The sequence below is a fragment of the Haliaeetus albicilla genome, chromosome Z (assembly GCF_947461875.1).
Source record: "Haliaeetus albicilla chromosome Z, bHalAlb1.1, whole genome shotgun sequence".
In the NCBI taxonomy this organism is placed as follows: Eukaryota; Metazoa; Chordata; class Aves; order Accipitriformes; family Accipitridae; genus Haliaeetus; species Haliaeetus albicilla.
This window is the reverse complement of record NC_091516.1, coordinates 13,096,828-13,120,624: the sequence shown is the minus strand read 5'-3', so window position 1 is coordinate 13,120,624 and position 23,797 is coordinate 13,096,828. Positions and strand designations below refer to the sequence as shown.

The 23,797-nt window shown below is 38.9% G+C and overlaps 1 protein-coding gene across 2 annotated transcripts in view; it reads left to right on the top strand.

Annotated features, from left to right (window-relative positions):
• SCAMP1 (secretory carrier membrane protein 1) overlaps positions 1-23,797 on the top strand; it is a 48,400-nt gene that overhangs the window by 5,285 nt on the left and 19,318 nt on the right. The window contains exon 2 of one of the 2 annotated variants that reach the window (XM_069775956.1): positions 9,856-9,933. In XM_069775956.1, coding sequence (XP_069632057.1) covers positions 9,856-9,933 — 78 coding nt within the window. Of the gene's footprint in view, positions 1-9,855; positions 9,934-14,089; positions 14,249-23,797 lie in introns of those variants that run through there. The other variant, XM_069775955.1, reaches the window with a different exon arrangement.

Here is a 23,797-nt window from a genome sequence, read left to right as displayed (position 1 = left end):
TTGTGTGGATGTCAAAGATGCTCTGAGATATGTAAAAATGGCATTAGGCACCTGAATTGCTCCCGCTGAGGTCGCAGATTACTTGAGTCACTAGAGCTAAGTATATGTTAGAGCTTAAATTTACTGCAGAGGTAATTCCAGTTTTAAGTTGGATATTACACTTAATCTGACTCACATGAGCACAAATTAATCTTCCATCTGGTTTGGCAGGAAGTACAAGCTGGATGTTTGATGCTGAAGCTAATAGTGCAAATGACTGCTACCTTGTGTGGCAGCAGAATCTATAATGTTTACACCTTGATTGCTCAAGTGAAGCTAAAGTGATAGAAACTTACAGGAAGAAAGAGAAGTCTTAATTATTTTTGAGGGATCAGGACCCTGATTTCTTGATGTGTTTCTGCAGTGTTTGTGCTTTAGAATTCAAAAGTTGTGTTGTGTGCCTATATGCATAACTGAATTTTAATTCTTTTATATGACTGAAATATACCCAATTAAGTTGTCTGTCTTTAAATTAGTAAAGGACATAAAATACAAATATTTTTCTGACTTTAATAATTGGTTTCCCTTCATGACCTCAAAACTTACAAATTCCCCTAAATCTTGCATAATTTAATGCTGAACATCATGGTATTGGAAGTGTCCTTTAGCTGCCCTACATGGTAGTTAGCTTTGAAGAGTACATTTCATCAGTGCTGTAACTGCACTCTAATCTATTAAAACTATGAAGTGTTCTAATAGGTATTCAGTAACAGTTATACCTGCATTTTTTTCAGATTTTCAGTAAAGTGTTAGCACATATTGCATTACTATTATTATTGCACTATGTATTGAGATTTAATATTACAAAGAGGAATGTAACACACATTTCAGAGCTGAGGAAAAAGATTTGAGAATAGGTATGAGATGGAGATGAGGCTTTGTTAGGCATCCAGTACTCCATTGCAAGATGGGGCTGGTGCAAGTTTTAGGACAAATTTGGCCTTGTGAGCCTCTGAAGTTCTTTTGGCTTCAGAGGTGGGGAATTTGCCTTGCTTAGTAGCTCAGAACCCTTTGTAGCTCTGCTTCCATGAGATAATGTGGCATGTAGCAGGCACTGCATGAGAATGAAGTATAAGAACCAGTTGGCTACTTTTGTGCTGTCCTATTTAATAATTGTGTTCTGGTAGTGCTAGAGTGAAAATCTTTTGAATATCATTCTGTGAGGGGGGTGGGAAATGACTGATCAGTGAATGAGACGTTAAACTTGAAATTGTGAAAGAACTGTTGTAGCAGTTACTCAGTTGTTTTGTTGTTTTTTTTTATTTATTTTATTATTAGAAGTACAGAAATAGTCTTTATTTTGCCTCTAAGTAATTAATTCCTCCAGGTGTTACATGTGTAACCTTTAAGGACAATTCTTTCTTGTAGTAAGTGGTTTTTAATCATAGGTTAAAATATATTATTGTTGGTGCAATACATAAGGCTTCCTTTATATGGTTAAATGTAAACTGTTTATACAGCTAGTGTATTATTAGAATAGTCAAAAATGAAATCTCAATTTAGTTGCTGTTTGTGAACACAGTTTCTGCACCTTTACTCATTCTTGGGCCTGGGATGATGAAGAAAGAAAGCATGAAGAACCAGCAATGTTTGACACTGCATCAAAACGTCAGTAGCTTCTTGAAACTTAACTTTTCCATGTGCAGCTTGTGGCGTGAACAGGGAGGAAGTCTTTGGGGAGTTTAGCTCTTTGATTTATACCAAATGTTTACTGAACATGTACAAATTGCAATTTCAGAGGCTTCATCTGGCTGAATGTAGTGTTATGGGACTGAAAAACACATCCTTCATGTGTAGGCTATCTTCTTTTCCAAGTGTCAGGTCCTAATATAAAAGCTGAAATGCAGCAGTTAACACAGGAGTAAGAAAACTTTGATATCCATTGCTGGCCAAATAAATTTTTTTCTCCCAATTTTATCCTCAGAAGCTAAGCTTTGTCAGAAATCTCTCCCCCAAAATGAGGACATAGTGAAAGCAAAGTATATCATATGGAGAGTTTAAACTGAAACAGCAATAGCTTTGATTGCTTTCCAGAACTCGTTTATGAAAAGTGGGATGCATAGTTTTCTCTTTGAGAAATCAAAAACCTCAGACCAACAAACATAGTTTCAGGCATTTTTTCATTGCATTTTTGCTTAATTTTCTGAGCTGGTGGTGTGATCTTGGGAAGTACTCAACAGAAAGCAGGAAGTACAACTGTTACTACAAAAAAAACCCCCAAACAAACCTCAGGATGAATTCTTACTGGAAAGTGTACAATTAGTGTTACTCACATTTAGAAAAGGCTAATATGAAGTGGTTATAGGGAATAAGTTGTGATAATCATTGAAGAGCTTAACTTGAAATGAATAGAGTTTATCCTTTTCACGTAGCAAAACAAAGCCTTTCAGTAGGAGTGGTAGGGATAAGAAATCCTTGTTGGTCAAGATTGACTTTGCTAGATTTGTGGATCTAATTTCATGATTTCCCTAGGGTGGATTCACCAGTCTGGATTTGGTCCTGTTAGACCTCTGGCTTCTGCTTCTATTCTGTATACAGTCAGAGTTTTTTTAAGGAGTAACATCTTTGCTGAGCATGTTGGGTAGTTTGGAGGGTAAGATAGGGGTTGTGCCTCTTTTGCTTTCTGGGAACTTTCAAGCACAAAAAGCAACAGGGAAAATGCATAGCTAGGTGAAGCTGGTCCTGGAACAGTAAATGCCAAAGAAGTTGGCAAAGTGAAGGCTGGTTGATACCAGCAACTGGTAAAGCAGTTAGCTTGGATAAACTTATTTGTGGGGATCTTGAAGTAGAAGAGAAAAATTTTATGGTGACAGATCTTAAGGGTAGCCAGTGACTGATGAGGGACGTGGTAGGATTGATACAGTGAATTATTGATAACATAAAGAGACTTCATCTTCTAAGGGTTTTTGTGATGCGGAAAACTGTTTTCTCAGCTTACATTGCAACTACTCCAGTCATTAAGAGATCATTCTTAGCTCTTGAACTTAATGTAGAACTAAGGTCAAAAATGAAGATTTCTACAGTTGTTTTCAGTAGCTTATTCTTCCCTTGAATATACTTAAGGAACTATGTAACTGATAAGGTGTTTTCCATATTTTCTTTTTCTGACTTCATTCACTAAAAGTAATTAATCCTCTTCATTTAAGATCTTCATTTTTTGTGTTCATAGTATATTGTTTCTCCTTAGTCTTTTTTCCCTAGGACTAACCAGGTGTACTTCTGTCAGTTTACTCAGATACTTGGTGCTGTCCTTTGAATTGCATGTAAATTTAAAAAAGAAAGAAAGGAAAAAAAAAAAAAAGAATTCTGTCACTTCTAAGAGCAGCATTTCAGTTTCTGCTTTTTCCGAACAACATGATTATTCTATTGTTTTGATGTATAATATTCCTGGTATCCAAGTCTTGGAAGATACTTAGTTGTCTTGCTCACTTGCCCTTGTCAATCAGTGTTAAAAATTGACCTTATTATCCCATTTCCTTAGCAGTTACAAGTACCCTCTGTTCTTTTCCTTGTAAAAGTATCTTATGCATTTTTCCCTGTACCTCTTACCAACAATTTTTTTTGTTCTACTTAGGTTATGTGATTTTTATTTGAAATTCTTGTTTTCAGTTGCTGATGTGTTGCAAAACAATTATAATCTCTATCCCAGTCAGGGTTTAGAATGGGCGTTTATAAACCCTGTTTCTTGACCTCTGCAATAAGATATTGCTTTTACTTCCCTGCTTGTCCTTGGGAGCAAACTGAACAATAGTAAAGTAAATTACATGTTCTGTGCAGAGCACTGCTGTCACTTACTGAGTTCCACTTAGGAAAAAAAAAAGAGGCAACACAAGGTCATATTATCTTTGTTATATTTTTAGCTGTTTATTTTTCTGCTGTCGTTCCATGGTAAAGTATTTGTGCACAAGATAAATGCTTTGGTCTTTTTGGTAGAAGAATGGGTGTACCTCAAAAGTGAAAACTTTTTTTAACAACATGAAGGACAGTTCGGAGGGGATGATTCTGAGTTCACTACTTTCTCTTCACTTAAATCAAAATCACAAATAACAGTGTAAACTTAGCTGATGGTGTTTTTCAGAATATGATTGCATTAGGTATGCTATCAAAGCATTTTACTCATGGTGGAACAATGTTGGACCCATTCCCGGTGAACAGTAATACAAAGCATCATTACAGATGTATCTACTTCTTCGGTCTTTAATTTGCTAATCTCCTCTGTATTAATGAAACCTGGTAGCTGATGACTAGTTTTGGTCTAAAGTTATTTGGTCTAAAGTTGTTGCTTTTTTTTTTTAAAAGCTGTAAAAACTTGCATAGATTGGATTATTCTGCTCCATTTTAAACATTCTCACTTGTAATTAATTGTGTTTGTACACCCTCCGTGATAAATGGGAATTCACTTAATTTTATTTATATCTGAGTGATGTGAGCATAATTTGTTAACCTGGTACAGGAGACATTTTTAATAGATCTATAGGTGCTCCTGTCAATGTGAGATATAAATGTGTTGTGGTTTTGGTTTCTGTTTTGTTTGTTTGTGTTTCATTTGGGTTTTTTTCTGACTGACTTTTCCATTCTTGATGTAAATACTGGGGTGCTTCTTGTACCTGACTCCTAGTGATTCAAAGAGTATGATGCTAATCTTTGCTTTTGAGAATGACGTTGTAGGAGAGGAACTACAAGAAGTAGGTAAAATGAAAGATTAGTTGAAAAACAGTTAATTAAGCTGTGCTGGTTTCTTACAACTTCAGTCTCCTGAACGAATTCAGATCTTGAAAATATCATCTGAAATGACTGTGTGTGGCTTAAGTGCACCAATAGCCACAGTACCTAGGTACGAAAAATGGCCTCTTCTTAAATCCTCTTCCATGGTTGGTATCACTAATAGTTAAATAAAAAGGTCAGAAACGCAGGGGGCTGAACTGGCAGGAGTTTGGGTGAGATTAGGCTAGAGAAGGAAGTGTGAATTGGAAGGAGGGAACAAGGAGTTGGACAAGATGAGAATTACAGGGATCAGCCCTCAGAGGAGCAGGGACTGGGACTGGCTGGGTCACTGAGTAAAATCAGGTTGTGGCAAGGAGTTAGTGCAAGGGCAGGTCCAATTCAGGCAGAAGTACTGGTCCACTGTGACATAGCTTTCTCAGCCTGAGATTGGACAGGGCATTTTGCAGTTGCTGCATTCAGTGGATGACGTCAGATATTTAAAGTCTGTCCCAGAAATTCCCAATCTTCTCTATTTGCAGAGGGTAACCCAATTTTTAATCACTTAAATCATGCAGCAAGTTGAGGTCTCTGGATATTTGATGGTTCCAGCCATGCTGCTGCTTTGTCTTGGTGTCTGTATATTATCAACTGTTGGAACTTGTCTTTATGGCTTTTTTCTGTATCTTAACATTAAAAAACAAAAATAACTAAAAATTAATGCATTTAACTTTATTATCTGGGTGGAATACCAAATATGGAAACACAAGTTATGCCAGCCTAGATTGACTTACACCTATAGAATATTAAAGTTTTCACTGTTTTAACCACTAGAATATGTCATGCAACATAGAAATTTGATAGCATTCATATAAATGTCACTCTTTCTTTGAGTGTGTGGTCCTGCATGACATTTATTGTTCGTATTCATTATTCAAACCCCAATTAACTTCTGAATTCACTGTTTTATTATTCTGCAGCATTCTGAGTGCTTCACAGTTTTTCTCACTGTTTAAACAAGTTGGCATTTGCTGCATATTTAAAATGAGATGCAATGAGTGTAAGGTAAATGATTCAAAGTAATTCTTTGGAATGTCAGGTCTAATCTCTTCAGAAATGCTGTAAGTAGTGTTTTGAAACATGAAGTGCAGCTCCTGTTGGTGTCAGTTGTTCGATGCACTGTAGGTATGCAGACCAGTTTGAAGTCTAGCAGCCTACACCTGGGCACACAGACTATGAAGAGCTTGTTTCTTTCCATGCTGAGGACAGCTGTAGCATTAGAGAAGATTGCAGTGGATGGGTATAGGAGAGGTACAGATCTCCAGGCTAGTGCTTGCCTCCTTCAACTCTGAGGTTTCTCTTCTTTTCCTGTGATCTCTGGTTTAGTTCTTGAGTCTTGCTGCTTGTGGAAGAGACGAGGCCATGAACTTCTGTTGAAGTCCCGACTGTGTAATTCAGGTTTTCTGAGAGCAGAATTTGAATGCTACTTGCCATGGTGGGGTTCAATTTGTGTATTTCAGTACAACTATAATTGGTGGGGTTTTTTTTCCCTCTGGGTAATGAAAGTTTTCTTAAATAGAGCTGATAATGAGTGTCCTCTGAGTCAGGTTTTTTTCAGAGCTGCTGCTGCTACCTTTGCAAACAATAGCAATATTTGGCAGACGTATAGCAATTGGTAATTCAAAATGAGAATGGGCTTCTGATGGAGAGCTTCTTGCTCTACTCACTGTACGTATTTAAGCATACAACTTCTTTCTAGTAGTAAGACTTCTGACGTAGTAAGCTTGTTTGGCTCAACATACATTCCCTGTCATTTGTCAGTGTTAGAATGTCACAATAGCTGTGTGAAGAGATCTGAGAAACTTTTTCCCCCTTGGTCTTCTCTAAAACACTCAGAGAAAAAAGTCTTTCTTCATCAGATATTTATTATTGTTTGCATATTGTATTTCTAAGTATAGATTGCTCTTCTGAATTTGACTTGACCACTCACTCCTGCTTTTTGGAAATCTGCTGCTGTTCAGTGGCTGTCTCATGAGTCTGATAACACTAGTTATTCAAATAATGGCATTTATTGTCCTTTGCAGGCACAATCGTGCACTCTTCAAACACAGAAGTTTAGTGCGGAAATACACTTTTTAAGCAGCTGATATAACTTAAAAGTACTAAGTGCTATTTGAGTTTTAGTAACGTAGACATACCATTTCACTATGTGGCTGATGGTTAGCTATCACTAGTTTCATATGTGTCTATACTTGAACATTTTTATGTGTGGAAGAGGGAATGGTATGAGAGGATTTCTGGAAGGGGTACCATACTGAAAGCGTGAACAAAGAACAGTGTTTTATGGTCTGCTAATTTGCACTAATGTGTAAAGGCTAGAATAAGCGTACTGGGTCTGGCAGAGATGGAGTTAATTTTTTTCACAGCAGTCCCTGTGGTGCTGTGTTTCCGATTTGTGACCACAGCAGTGGTGGTAAGGCACCAGTGTTTTAGCTGTTGCTGAACAGTGCTTGCACAGCATCAAGCAAAGCCTTCTCTGTTTTGGACTCTGCTTCCCCCTGGGAGTAGGCTGGGGTAGGGCAAGAGGTTGGGAGGGGATGCAGGCAGGACAGCGGACCCCAACTGACCAAAGAGGTATTCCTTACTGTATAGCATCACGCTCGGCAATAACATTGGTGGTGCTGGTCGTGGTGGTGGGGATGTTCCAAGGTAACCATTGCTCAGAGGCTGGCTGGGCATCTGTCCGCTGGTGGGAGTGGTGAGTGATTGCCTTTGCATCGCTTGTGGGGTTTTGTGGCCTTTTATTCTTTTTTTACCTCTACCTCTCCTCCCCCCTTATTAATCTGCCTTTTTCTCAACACCCACAAGTTTTACTTGCTTTTGCCTTTCTGATTCTCTCCCCTATCCACTGGGGAGGGCAGTGAGCAAGCACCTAGGTGGGGGCCTACCTGCTGGCTAGGGTGGACCCACTACAATAAGTTAAAAGTTTTCAGCTGTGTATACAACTTTCTGCCATCCTGTATATTGAATTATGAAATTGTGTTATTAACTTCGTTTTTAACTTCATCTTTTTTGATCTTGTACTGACAAGTCTACTAAACTAATGCCTAATTCAAACGTCAGATTTAATTCTTCCCTTATTTTTATGATCTTTTTATTCAATGTTTCAAATGATTTGTAGTTGAATTTTGACAACATTCTCCCCACACATATACTTTCCCTTGTTTTTTTTGTTCTTCTGCAAAATATTTTGTGCCAGTCATTTGATGAAAGAACATGTTACAGTGAATTAGTCCATCAGCTCACGCAAGACCTGATGAGCTTTTAGTTGGAACAGTGTATTCAATTCCAGGATGGTAACTAAAAAACATGGGAAACATGGGGGAGACTGTCACCAGGGTGGCTTTATTGAAATCACTAATTATGGTGTAAGTCAAAGAGGAAAGCTGATTTTGAATTGCATGCAATATTTATAGAAAGGGTGAGTCTTTTTCAGTCACCATTAAAATAGTGCTTTGCAGCTAAATGTATGCTTTAGCCAAAAGTGGTAGCATCTGATGTGATGAGAAAGGTAGTTTTTATGTATGCTTATGCATATAAATTTGATTAAAATATGCAACATACAATTTTTTAATTTCTGAAGCAATAATTTTCTTGTCTTAAACCTTTTTTAGAGTAAAAAAATTTTAATTGCCTCATATTAATAAATATGTGACTGTAGCTAGTGGAAAAACCAGACTTACTCTCATTTGCTGTATCCATCAGGATTTTAGAGTTGATTGGTACGCTGCCCTCATTTTTGGTTTTTTGGGTTTTTTTTTTCTGGCTGTAAATAAGTTGAGTGCAGCCATTAAGAAAATACTGTTCCTGCATCTGTAGATTAAGTTACTGCTGCCAAGACTAAGCTAATGCTGTAATATAGATGCTAATCCTAAGAATCTAGATTTTATTTTTCAGTAGCTTAATAGTTTGTATGTTTACTTAAGTGTAGATTAAGTCACTTAACTGTATTTTTTAAAAAAATCAGACAAATATTTCATGTAGAAGTTTTAAATGTAGCTGTCTTTAAAGGAAATATGAATGTAAATGTATATAAATGCAAATACTTACCACCTTCCCAGTCTTTATCAACTCCAGTTTGTTTTCTAATGTTGAACTAGAATGTTGAAATTAAGAAAATAAGTAAATTTATACATAAGTTATAAATAAGTAGTATATTTACAGTTATTTTGTATATTTGATGTACATATAGAATATCGTACACTTGTTTTGTGCATTTATGTAAATATAAATGTAACTATCCATATTGAATACATGGATTTATTGATTTTCAAGAAAACTTTCCTTTCATCCATTCTTATGTTCTGAAGATGCAAAAACATTAAATTAAGGCACAGAAACAATGTAGTGGAACCCGACATCACATGGAATAAGTGAAATTTTTCTTCATATGAAGTTAGTGTGGGCTATGGTAGTGGGCACTTCTGTTATTCTGCAGAACAAAGCCTCCCTGTCTCTAGCAGAGAGAATTCCTGAAGTAGCTTTCTTGAGCTAAACCTCAAGCAGTCTTTCTTACTGTATAGTTCACTGGAGGAAAAAAATTACATTTTTTTCTTAATTCTACCAGTTTGGGTAGAAGGTGAACCAGAGGTGCTTTTGGCATTATGGGGCACTGTTTCCTCAGCTTCATTTTTGGGAAATGCTTTTCCTATTCCTGAAGATGTTGGAGGTACTTCTGCATGGAGAAAACCAAGAGTTACAGAAAGCTCTTTTCTTCTGTTGTGCTTTTTGGGTGTATAGTTGTGGAGTCCAGTGGTCAACATAGCAGGATACAGTTTTCTTCCCTTCTCTATTGAAAGCTTTTTTTCCTTATAAATCAAACGTATGACAGATGGGGTTCCTTTTAGACTGTGTTAATCTAGGTTTATGAGAAGCTCAGAATGGAATGATGTCATTTTGGAGACAGAGAACGAGGTGTATGTTTACAGGCTTTTTTAGTGAGAACAAACCTTTTTTTTTTTAGATTGAAGCAAAAGCTGAGTTTTATATCATATAAATGTTGACTTGTTGCTTATATACATGTGCATACATTGACAGAACTGTTTTCTCTTCTAGGATCCTTCTGTTACACAAGTGACAAGAAATGTTCCTCCAGGGCTAGATGAGTACAATCCTTTCTCTGATTCAAGAACAGTAAGCACATTTATTTCTTAATTTTGCTGTTAATCTTTTTAGGTAAGGTTTGTGAGTTATTGTTTTGAGAGTTTGGGACTAGTATAAAACATGTGACAGGCTAGCTAGAGGTAATGGAAGATGTGTAAGGATAGATAGTCCCATCAAGTATCTGGAGGATTCAGTGGGTGGGTTGACTTAAGTGAGCTTTGACCTGTTAAGGATAGTGGCTCTCTGAAAGGGAACCAAAACAAAACTGAGTTTTTCCTGTGTTCAGTAAGACTTCTGGTAGTCTGTCCTTACGCTTTTCTGAATTTTACTTGCTTTAAAGCTTGTGACTGTGGCCCTATTCCCCAGCGTCTTGCTTTTGATTTCCATTTCACTTAATAAAAGTGCTGTTCAGAATAAGAAAAACATTGCATTTAAGTAACAGTCTGCAGGCTATGAGTAGTTGTGCTGTAGTGAATGGAATAATTTATGTCCAAGAAACACAGTTGGTTTTTGCCTCTAATTTGTATAGTTTTAATTTACCTTGTGCTTATTTTCACCCATGGAGGGGAAAATACAAGGAATGGGGTAGTAAATTCATATTGTAAGAGCATTTTTCAGTAGTTACTTTTGACAGTGGAGATCTTGTGCAAGATGAGCAAAATGTATGGACGATTACTGTCTGTCAGTATAATTTATAAACATTAAAATATTGTCTTTTTCAAATGTAGGCTTATTTCTTATGGCAAATCTGGTAGTGCTGATAGGGAATGTTGGTGTTTGAGTCTTTGCAGTACAACAGTAAGGCTTCATACGGTGTTTAAAATGCTAGACTGGAAGAACCTTGGTTCTGAGTATGCCTTGGATCAGCTGTTTAAGGCAGAATATTTACAACTAGCAACAGTATTAAATAAGTCTCCAAAATCTTTTTCTCCAAACTCACAATGTCATGAATTATGTTTGATTTATCTTTCTGAAGCTTGAACAGTTTCAAAATTGCTTTGTATTGACCATAAATTAGAAAGACAGTCTGACATTTTTTATTGATTTTGTATTTATTTTTACATGCAGCTCTGCGGGAAAAGAAAAACCGAAGTATATGGTTAAGGTTATCTGGCTTTGAACAGTCAGTTGTTCATGTATAAAAAATTCTAATTGCTCATTACAGATGTCACTCTTATAGAAAAAACGGGAGGATGGAGGAAATCTTTAAGTCAGTGTTCAGATCTCCTAAGTATGTGCTATATTCATACACTGTGGTTCAATTAATAATCTATGGGATGTTACCAAATTCATAAAAACTGTCTGTTGAATGAGCAGTTCTCTTTCTGTAGAGGAAAAGAACTTTGACAGGTTTTCTTGCAGAAAGCAAGGCTGAAAGAATAAAGCATGTTCAGCTAAGAGTGCAGTAGTAATCAACCTTTAGATGATACTCCCCTTCCTCTCTCTGTCTCTTGTGGATGCTGAATATGTAAGTATTTATTCTGTAATTATATGCTTTTGCAGGAATGTGCTTAGGTACCTGAGGAGATGCTCACAATTCCATGTACTCACCTCTCTTTCCTACCAGCTTTGTATGCAAGAGGAGAGCATACTATGCATGTACAAATAAATGTATGCAACAGGACTGGAAGTGAATGTCTTTAAAGATTGAATGAACAGAGGTAGGAGCAGGGTCTGTGAATTTTGGGCTTGGAGGATTACAATGTCCTTCAGGGTAGGGATAGAAATTACTCTGCATTTTGTGTGCTGTGCAGAGCAAAAACATCCAAATAGTTTCTGGGGGCTTTGATTTGCTGCTGTTCCTTGTTGTACCTTTGTTGAGAAGCTGAGTCGTCTTGAACAGTTTTGTGCAGGTAATCCCACTTCTAACATTTGGAAACCATAATGGTGCTAGTGAGCAGAAAGGATACAAGCTGGTGGTAGCAAAGTATGTCCTGGAGATTTCTGTGCTTTTTAGTTTGAGAATTGCTGGTCAGTAAGACTTAAAATGATGTTGTTTCGCTATGAATAACAATGTGTAGTTGTAGTTTTTAAGGAAGCTGAGAATGGTATGCTTCAGTTGGAAATCCAGATTTCTAGTGGTAGTGGTAAGATGGTAGGTATCTTGCAGTCTATAGCATTAACACAGCATTAACCTTCTTTCCCCCTTCCCTCCAAATTCAAGTTAATAAAGCATGCTGGAGTGCAAAAACACTTCTCCATTGCAAATCCAGACAGGAATGTTTCTTCTGTGAGAAAGTGACTTCAAACTGTGAATACTGACATTCGTTATCTTAGCTCAGTTGTGTTCTCCCTTTGCCAAGGGAGATGCTTCCTATCAGTTCTTTCTTGGTCATCAGGATAGGGCAGAAAAAAACCCAGTAAATTCTACTTTTTCTTGGTATTCCTTATTCTAATTTCTTCTTTTTTTTTTTTTTTTTTTAATTATTTCAGTGCATTCACCTTTTCTCGGTCAACTTTTATCCTTCACATCTGCAGTGGGAAGTTTGGTGGGAAAATAACATGTAAGACGTAATGAGGAAAGTGAATGGGCATAGGAGATTTTAGGGCTCAAGTGTCACCAGCTGATATCTAACATGAGAAATCAGGAGTCTTTTTTTTTTTCTTTTTTTTTTCTTCTTACCAAATTTCAAAGCCTGTCTTATTTTTGATTGTTAAACAATGTTTTCAGTGAATGGTATAAATGTCAGATTAAATATCATTGCCTGCATCTTCAGTGATTTTATTGCCAGCTTTAACAGTCACCATGGAGATGACTTTGTGTCTTTTGTCATGTTTCTGAAATCAACAAGGAACAGATGTGATCAGACAATTAGTATTTTTGCTTCATCTTTTAATGAAAATACTGTTGAAGGAGGCCTTTAATCTCTTCCTCCTTCTACAAGTTTTGCTAATGCATGTTGAACTTCTCCGAGCACTGTGTATAGATGCATAACGTGTAGACACAATAATGCATATAGCAATCACTTTCAAATTGCTGTATTAAAAATTTGGAAGAAATCATTGGTAGAGTTGGGTTTTTTTTGTTTTTAAGAGACATATTTCGATGGATTTTTTTTTTTTTTCCAGTAAATTCCTGGGCAGCTTCCCTCCTGTCTTGCACCCAAATTCAGTGAAGTGTTTATAAGACACCAGACTGACCATCCACACCTGGCTTCTTTTGGAAGTCTTCTCCCTGCCCCCAATAAATGGACTACTTCACTCACATGGGGAAATCTATTAAAGAGAAAACTAATTTTGAGCATTTATCTTCAGCCAACTTCTTCTCTTTGAGAGGTCATATAATTTGCTGCTTCTCCCAGTGCAGCTGTGAGAGCAAGGCATGAAATAAAAAGATCTATCCCAGAAGTAGCATTTGGGGTAGGAACAAAAAGGGGTGTTGTAAAGTGGGGTTGATTGAATTTCAGGATATAAGTACCTTATCGTAAAAGACCATGGGCCTGTGAAATAAAGTCTCTAAAAACACTAGACTTAGTTCCCCTATCCAAATATGGGTGGTATATCATGATATGATATGATAAAAACAGAATTGCTGACTCTCTCTTCCTGTGAATGTCTCATCAATCCTACGCAGGCTGTCAGTCGGCTATCTCTCTTCCATACCCAAATCCCTAAGCCACCAATAGCACTTGGACAGGCAACCAACAGCACATGGACAGACAGGTATGACAAAGTAAGTGCCAAGGCATAGGTTGCAAGGGACCTCTGGAGGTCATTTTTTTCAACCCCCCCTATTCAAACTGAGTCACTAAGTTGCATTCGTCAGCACCTTGTCCTGGGAAGTTTTGGATATATACAAGGATGGAGATCCTGCAACCTCATTGGGCAACCTGTTCCAGTGTTTGGCAGTTCTTAACAGTGATTCCCCGCCCCCCCCCCCCCCCCCCCGTAATATCTAATTAGTTTGCTGTGTTACAACAAGTAACATGCTGTGTAATAAAAGCAGCATCATCTTTTCCCAACAGCCCCATGTGTATGCTGATCCATAAGGGAGTCAGAATGGATCTGTTTCATTTCTTATACTTAGTAAATTATGTGTTGATTATGGCAGAATTATACAGCTTTATCCTTTTATGTGAGTAAGCCAGACTTTGGTCCAGTCGGTATGATATTAGGAAATGAAAGAATTTTTATGGGATGACTTTGACTCAGGTAAGAAACATGGATCAAGTCTTGTTTTGAAATTTTCATTATGCCTGCCATGGGGCCAAGTCTTCCACGTTCCAGAAGAATGGATAGGACTGTTAAATTTGAGAGGGGAAGAAAGAGGCTTGACTTCTACGGCCCTGAACTCAACGGAGAAGCCTATGTCTACTCATCTACTTCTGAGACAAAAGAAAGCACAGTAGTTTTTGGGTACTCTGGTATGAACTGCATAAGATGTTCGTCAAGGTTAAAGGAGTCCCCTGGCAAGTGCCAAGTTCACTGGTTTCCTTCAAAGATGCCTCAGCAATTTTTATTCCTAGGAAACCTATGTCAATAAAAATGAAAATAACATAGACAAAAGTACACTAACAGATGAGAATTCCTTTTCTGCTTATTTGTTATGGATCTCAGTGTCTTTATGAAATGTCCATTAATTCTCAAAAGTAGTTCTTGCAGTTACTTCATTTGACATCTTCAGGATTTTGACAGTTATTGACCAAGTGTCTCTCTCCCACTTGCATCTTTTGTGCTGATAAAACATTTGAGGTGACCTTAAAAAAAGTGAGTGTTTGCTTTTGGTTCTAAATAGCAAATCAATTGCTCCTATAACTAACTTCAATCTGACCCCTTGGTAATAGTATTTCCTCAATATGATTTACTATGTACAGGTTTTGTGTGTATTAAATGCATATCCCTTGCAAACCTTTTAAAAACCTAGATCTGAGCTATTGCTTTCCAGAATGCCTCCAATTTTAGACTTCATGCATCTTGTACAATAGCACTTGGGCCATTTCAGTCAGTTTTTCAATACAACGGCTTGCAAATACATTTCCATTTCAGAATGTAAGGAACCTACTGTATGCTACCTAACATTCCAACAGATATTTTTACTGGAATTGTTTTGCAGCTCTTTTGTGAAGTTAGTTTAATTCTTAATTGAGCTAACGTCAGAAATGGCAATTAGAGCAAACTTGTGCTTAGTCTATATTTGGAAATTAATGTGAGACATTGACTTGTAGAATTGTGTTTTGTATTGTCTTTTTAATAACTGTAGAAAGAACTGTCTGCCTTACTGTTTTGTCTACCAAGCCAATAAATTACTATTTCTTTTACTTTTATTGAGTATGTTTTATTTGCATGTATGAAGCAACACTTGTTTTGAGTACCTTGTTTGCATTAAAGCTTAGTGTGCATAACCTCTGTGCTCCCTGGTTCTTGTTTGTTTGCCTTTTATGCATTTTTATTGAACTTCCGTTTTTCCAGTTATTACTGAATACTGGGAAACATATTTATAGGACAAAAAAAGACATTAAGTGGTTTCTGATAAAATGTTATCACAAAACCCATTTTTTTCCTTCTTTTTTTCTTGTATCCTGTACCCTTTCCTTACTACCTACATCAGTCCAATAATAGATAATCTTGTATGTCAGCTGAACTTTAAGTCCATGCAGTTCTCCAGATCTGCTGCACAGTGCTAGAGCTTGAAGATGTACCTTCTCTGATTTTGCTTCAGTACTTCTTGCTTCTAGAAAAATCCCAAACTGTACAGCTATGTTTTTCATTTTTGTGTTGGGGTTTTTTTTTTTGGTAGCCGAATGATTTTCCGAGGCAGCAGGATACTTCTGTTTGTTTCATGTTAAGTAGCTGTGGGATTTTTTTTGCTTCTCAGCTTTGATTAGGGTTATAAAAATGAGTACTTCCATTTGATAGGAAGACTTAGTGCAACCTGAATTTAAAATGGTTTCATGCTGGTCACTTTTTAAGAGCCATCTCTTAAGAGCGCAGGAGCAGGCAATTCCAAAGTGTTGGAAGTCAAGCAAATGGGGCAGAAGGCTGGCTTGGCTGAGCAGGGATCTTCTTCTAGAACTTAGGTGGAAAGGAAGGTGTATGGACATGGGAAGCAAGGACAGATGACGTGGGAGGACTGCAGAGATTCTGTTTGCCACTGTAGGGAGAAAATTTGTGTGGCCAAAGCTCGATTAGAGTTCAAGCTGGCAGGCACTGTGGAGGAGAACAAAAAGGGCTTTTTAAAATATGTTAATAGCAAAAGGAGGATCAGAGATAACATCAGTCCATTACTTGATGAGGTTGGTCACCTCACAAATAGGGATGTAGACAAAGCGTAGATGTTTAATGCCTTCTTTGTCTCTTTAACACTGATGATGGGCCCTGGGACCCCTGGAGCCCTGTGACTGGGGTTATCATAAACTCCCAGTGGACTCTGAAGTTGTTTGAGACTTACTGTTCCAGCTAGATGCACATGAGTCTATGGGGCCTGATGGGATTCATCCCAGGGTACTGAAAGAGCTGGCCAATGTTATTGTGGGACCTCTGTCCATTATTTTTCAATGGTCATGGGAGTCTGGAAAGGTACCAGTTGACTGGAAGCTGGCAAATGTCCCAGTTTTCAAGAAGGGTAAGAAGGAAGACCCTGGTAATTACAGGCCTGTCAGTCTCACTTCAGTGCCTGGTAAATTTATGGAAAAGGTTTTTCTGTGAGTTACTGAAAAACATTTGAAAGACAACGCAGTCATTGGTCATAACCAGCACGGGTTCACCAGGGGAAAGTCCTGCTTAACTAACTTAATTTCCTTTTATGACAAGGTCACCTATCTAGTTGACCAAGAGAAGCCAGTAGATGTGGTGGTTTTGGATTTTAGTAAAGCTTTTGATACTGTCTCTTGCAACGTCCTTCTGGACAGAATTTTCAGCACACAGCTAGGCAAGTCCATAATACATTGGATGAACAATTGGGTCGTGGGTTGGACTCAGAGAGGTGTGTATATAGTAAATGGGGTTGCATCAGTCACCAGTGGGGTTCCCCAGGGCTTGATTTTAGGGCCGGTGCTCTTTAGTGTTTTTACAAATGATCTGGATGCAGGAGTTAAATGTACATTAAGTAAGTTTGCTGATGATACTAAGGTAGGAGGAGCTGTGGACTGCCTCAAGGATAGAGAGGCCTTACAGAGAGATCTGGACAGACTAGAGAGTTGGGCAATCACCAACCGTATGAAATTTAACAAGAGAAAGTGCCAGATTCTCCACCTGTGACAGGGAAATCCTGCTTATTTGTACTAACTGGAGGACGAGAGGCTGGAGAGCAGCCCCCTGGAAAGAGATCTGGGGGTTTGGGTTGATGGCAAGTTGAATATGAGTCACCAGTGTGCCCTGGCAGCCAAAAGGGCCAACTGTGTCCTGGGGTGCATCGAGCACAGCACAGCTAGCTGGTCGAGGGAGGTGATTGTCCCACTTGACACCGCGCTGGTGTGGCCCCACCTCGAGTACTGTGTGCAGTTTTGGAAGCCTCAGTATAAGAAGGACATCAAACTGTTAGATCATGTCTAGAGGAGGGTGACCAAGATGGTGAAAAGTCTCAAGGGCAAGACTTAGTAGGAACAGCTGAGGTCACTTGTCTTGTTCAGCTTGGAGAAGAGAAGGCTTGAGGGGTCACCCCATCACAGCTTACAGCTTCCTCACGGGGGGCAGCGGAGCGGGGAGTGCTGATCTCTCTCTGGTGACCAGCGATAGGACATGAGGAGATGGAATGAAGCTGTGTCAGGGACAGTTCAGATTGGGCATTAGGGAAAGTTTCTTCATGGAGAGGGTGGTTGGTCACTGGAACAGGCTTCCCAGGGAAGTGGTCGCAGCACCAAGCCTGTCAGAGTTCAAGGAGCATCTGGACAATGCTCTTAGTCATACGGTTTAGTTTTAGGTTATCGTGCGAGGAGCAGGGAGTTGGACTCAGTGATCCTTATGGGTCCCTTCCAACTTGAGATATTCTGTGATTGGAATGCTTTCTTCATTAGGTTCTTGATCTATAGAAAATGATTTATAATACCTGTGCCTGTTGTGCATTGAATTGTGATCTTTGAATAATAACCTGGAAAAATAAACACATTAAAGCAGTATTGAACTTCCACCATTTGAGGTGGATTTGAGCACTGACACTTTGTTCCCTTGTGCGCGCATTATGAAGCCAAGGTAAGTAATTATGAAAACATGGTAGTATACAAAAACATGCATGGCTTTTTCTGCCCTTAATGAAGAAATGCTACTATATTTCAGCAACTGGCTGTATCCTGTGAATACGGTGGCTGGAATGCAACTTTTGCTGGGCTTATATTCTTAATACACATAACAAACTAAGAGAAGTTCTGGAGTGATAGCCAGCAATAATCAACGGTGGATGTTGAAGCAGATACATGATTTTTCCTTACCTTTTCTAACTACCTCTGATTCTCTTACAAGCTCTTTGTATTTTTCTAACATCATGCACTAATTCCATCAAGTGATATTATATAACTCATAAGTGATATTAAACACAGAATAACATTCATGAATGGTGTACGCATACTGTAGCTCAAAAATAGCTGCTTTAAATGCACCATAAGAAGAGACTAACTAACCATGCTGGCTTTTTGCTGCTTTGTCAAGTGTGCTACTGGGGTAAGACAGCCTTTAGAAAAGTGGAATCTATTTTTGAAGAAAACTTCAGAGTTTAAACTCTGCTAAGCTAAGTGTGAAACTGTAAGGCAAACTCAAAGCTCTGAGGAAAAACTTGTAGAACAACTTGAGAAACTTTCTTTCTGGAAAGCAGGAAGCAAGAGTACTAACAGAAGATAATGATGTAGAAAAAAACTGAATGAATTGTTTCTTTACAGGGGTAGTGTCTTAAATTTGAATTCTCAACAAAATAGGCTTTAGAGAAGCGGTAACTTGCTGGAAATAAGAAGTCAGCTGAGTGTTAAGTAAACTAAGATGGAAGATTGCTAAAGCATTAATTGGAATGTATCTCAGCTGGCTTCATACCAGCAGAAGGAAAAGTGACAGCTGTCACACTCACTGTAGAAAAAGCTCTTAAAAGGATTCAAGAAATTAAGAGGCCAGAAGGTGCAAGTTCTTTACTGGGCAAGTAGGGGCGGGGGGGAGGGGTCACAGAGAAGTCTAATTATAAATGCTTTTTTTGTTGGTTGGTTGGGTTTCTTGTTTGTTTAGGGTTTATTTTGTTGGTTTTTAGCAGACCTCTACACAGACAGGGGCTTTAACCTTCCAACAGACATGAAGTTGCATTGACTGCTTTGTCATTCCTGTGTTAAGTAATGGACTGTAGCACGCAGATCTAACAACATGAGACTCAAGGCAGCTGTTCCCTTGCACTGCAGTGCTTGAAATAATAAGCCTGAAGTATCCTCCTTCATCTTACTACAGTGATACAGCTGTATTGTTTTTGAGGGGCTGAGACCTGAAGGAAGACCATAATCCCATTCATATTATTACAGAGTATCCAAAGATGTATGTGATTCTTAATCACGTACCAGCCTTGTAAAAGTCATGATAGCCTTTCAGTTGTTGCAAAACTCCATGATGGTCCAAATAATCAGGTCAGTTATACTGGTTACTGTAAGGATATGTAGAATGTGAAAGTATCTGTTCATTAAGGTCACAGACTTTATTCAGTTTAAAGGGAGTAATAAGTAAAAGGGAAAGCAATAAACAAAAGCAGAAACACCTGATAGGTAAGTGGTAACAGAGACGAAATGGAAGACCAAAACTCTTCAGCCACTGATTTATGGGCTTTGAAGAGGGTCAACCTGGACTTTTAACTAATAAGAAGGAAGAAACAAGATAAGTATGAATATTATGGATAGTCGAGGGGAGCCTGTGGGACTATGCAAAATTTATTAAGGAATATTTAGGGGAATAGTCAAAGATGTGGAGCAGTGGGAGACTGGGGAGGAACAAGGAGGAGACTACAGAAGAGGATGGATTAAAAGGGGCTGGTTGCATGTAAGTTGCTACCAGTCAGTACACTTGTCTGACAGCCATATGCCTAATTGCTGCAGTTATTGTTAAATCCTTTCTTAACTGTCTATCTGTGACATTTCACTCTCTACCACATCTGTGAGCACTGCGAAGTCTAGGTGCCAAGAACTGGAGAGACTAGAGTGAGAGGCTTAGATACCAGCAACGTGGTCAGACCCCAAGTAGTAGTGGTCAATATGTCTGTGGTGTCAACAACTGGGCATCTGGGTGTCAGCAGCTGGAGGGACCAGGGGCCCATAGGGCCCACGTGTTTGAGGTGCCAGCAACTGAAGGGACCAGTGTGTTTTCCTCTGTGTGTGTATGTGTAATTCACTAGCAAACTTCAAGCTGGACTAGCTGGCAAATAGGAGGAAAACCTCTCTCTGGGAAGACTCAAAGTCTGAGCCAAAAGTGAGTAAGGGAGTCTGGGATCTGGGCTTGGATATATGGCAAGCTGAGAGCCTGTGCTGGTGTTTGAGGGAGCTGTGAGTATGGAGGTTGCTTGTGACATGAGTGTACGAGTGCATGCATGAATCTTCTAGTGAACGTCAAGCTGGGCTAACTGGTAAACAGGAGGAAACCTGTACACCAGGTAAGATAGCTCCAGGTCCAGCCAACTATATCAGACAGGCTGAGGGCTTACTGCTCACATCTGAGGGATCTGCAACTGTTGGTGTGCTTGTAAATCTAGAGTGAGGCATGTGATTTCAATAGTGAACTTCAGTGCTGATCAGCTGCAGAGGAGGAATGGGGTACGACTCTGTAACTACGTTCTACATAGTTCTGATAGTGTTATGTGGGTGTGCTGTGGCAACTTGTGTGGCTGGCCATCCTAGTGTCCTTGGTGTGTGCGGGTTTGTGTGTGTTTGTGTGCATGCCTGGAATACACACTCAACTTGCTGCTAGCTGAACCTGGAAGCAGGAAAGCAATAGCTGTCTCCATCAGACTGGAATGGAGAGCCCTCAGAGGGTCTCAAAGTGCACTGGACTGGGCTCTAGCAGTCGAAAAGGAGGAGTCCCCAGGTCCCAGAGTCTGCTGGAAGTGGTAGCCTTTGTAACATCCCTTAACAGCTTTTGTTCTCCAGCCCCTCTTGACTTCTTAGGATTCCAGGATGCATGGCCCCTGCTACAAATCACTGGTGTAGTCTCATTTCTGCCAGGGAGCACAGGCTTTTACGTAGGCACTGGGTCTTTTACACAGTTGTCATTATGTACACAGTAGACAGCAATTCTAACACCATATAGATGGCCAGCTAGCATATAGTGGAACCTAAACAATGTAGAAATCTGAATCGGAAGAATCTTGTACATAATTAGTACCTTATATTAATGTCGTATATCATATATGCTATTGGCTAACATCTTTGATTATGTAGCTCTAGTGAGCTTTCTGATTGGTTCCTTTATTCATAAGCATATATGCATGTTAACAGTCATTAGCAGTACTGCAGGCTGTTGGGACAAAGCATCTTTCAAGGATAAATATTTTGAATTAATTGTTCAAATATTTTCTAATCTGACAATCCACCTTTTTGCAGTATTACATGTAATAGTACTATTACTTTTTACAGTATTACGGGAGAGCTACTGTAGTCCTTGCTGGAGATTCTGAACAGTCTTGCTCATTAGTCTAGCATGCAGCTGCTTATCGGTTATGCTTTCAAAGCTATTGTTACTTTAGCCACAGAGCTACTATAATCAGGCTTTTTTATTTTGGCTTTTGTAGCATTGTTCTGGCCCACAATACATAATGCATAAGAGTTTTTGTTCAGTAGCTTTTTGTTACTCTAGTGCAGGTTTTGTATCTTATGTTTGAAGCAGGAGATGATAAGACTCTTGATGGTTGTCTGGTTTTTGTAGGAGTTCTCATACAGGCCTTTTTCCTTATCACAGAATGCTCCATCATAAGGAGTAGCAGTATTAACTGTCTTTAACCAGCTTCATAGAATCATAGACTCATTCAGGTTGAAAAGATCTTGAAGATCATTGAGTCCAACCGTTTACCTAACACTGCCAAGTCCACTACTAATCCATGTCCCTAAGCCTACAATGTCTACACCAGGGCTGATGACTCAGCCACATCCCTGGGCAGCCTGTTCCAGTGCTTGACAACCCTTTCGTGAAGAAATTTTTCCTAATATCCAATCTAAACCTCCCCTGGCACAGCTTGAGGCTGTTTCCTCTTGTCCTATACTTGGGAGAGGAGACCAACACCCACCTCACTACAACCCCCTTTCAGGCAGTTGTAGAGAGCGATAAGGTCTCCCCACAGCCTACTTTTCTCCAGACTAAACAACCCCAGATCCCTCAGCCGCTCCTCATAAGACTTGTGCTCCAGGCCCCTCACCAGCTTGGTTGCCCTTCTCTGGACACGCTCCAGCACCTCAATGTCTTTCCTGTAGTGAGGGGCCCAAAACTGAACACAGGACTCGAGGTGCGGCCTCACCAGTGCCCAGTACAGGGGGACGATCACCTCCCTGCTCCTGCTGGCCACACTATTTCTGATACAGGCCAGGATGCCACTGGCCTTCTTGACCACCTGGGCACACTGCTGGCTCATATTCAGCTGGCTGTCAACCAGCATCCCCAGGTCCTTTTCCACTGCACAGCTTTCCAGCCACTCTTTCCCAAACCTGTAGCGTTGCGTGGGGTTGTTGTGACCCAAGTGCAGGACCTGGCAATTAGCCTCCAGTTGTCTTCATCCTACAGCACTGAATATCTTTCTTAGGATGAAAAGCTTGAGTCACCAAGCATTTGTGAGAAATTAGACCTCTCTGATACTTCAGTATTCTGTAAGGAGCTGGAATATATGGTGGAAAGATAATCTTGAAATGCTGGAATCAGCTGATGTTGCTGAGATATGCTGCAATATCACACACAGAGGCAGAGTTTACTCAGGCATGTTTTCTCCTCAGTGTATTGCATTTGTGCATTTCAAAAGATGGTTAGAAAAGGCACAGATAATCTGGGCCAAGTCATAATTTGCCAAGTTAGTGGTATTTAGTTGATTCCTGCTTTGTTTTAAGGAACTTTTGTATGGAAAACATCACACTTCTCACCGTATTTTTGTTCTTGATTTCAGTCTTATTAGGGACAAGTGGTTCTCTGTCTTAAAAGATCACAGAACAGGGTAGTCTTTCATGTTGCAAGCTCTACATAAAGAAAGAATTGTAGTTTCTGTCCAGGCAGAATAAATACTGCATCAAATAACATCATAATACTGCTATACTGATCTGCTTTGGTAAAGTTCAGTTGGTAATTTCAATCTAGGAGTAGTTTTTCCTTGGTTAGATACCTACTGGTTAACATTGTGTATGATAGAGAGATGTGGAGAAAGTCAGAGAAGATGACAAATGGGAATAAGGAGAGGATTAAAAAAAAATGGAGCTACTAAAAGCTTCTTGTAAGCTGTTTTCTTATAGATAGTGACCAAGTAAATGAATTGCCAGTGGTAACTATGTTACCTACTGGTGGAATAGTTAAGGAATAGATTATGGATCTTGAATTAGTGGAAAATTTTAATATGGTACATTGCTTCTCTAGTTAGCCAGGTGATATAAGCCTTTGTTACGTAGAAAGCTCTGTAAGACATTACTAATAAATGGCATTGTGTTTTGGAATATGAATAGATCACTGTTAAATCCTGCAATTCTCTTAAACAGTAACTGTCCTTATTCATGTCTGAACAAAATTAAAATTCTATTTACTTTCCACTGATCCCTAAAATTCCATATGTTTATGGCACGTAGTGTAGTGTAATACCAAATAAGCCGAACACTGCACCACAGAATATAGTTATCTTCTTTTTCCTAAAGGTTATAAATATTGCAGGCAGCATATCAGATTTTCAGTTTACCAGTAACACTTCCTTTAAAACAACTAGATTGGTTCATACAAAGTTAATGAAAAGATGTTTATTAGAATAGGAAACCTGTAATTGTCTTTT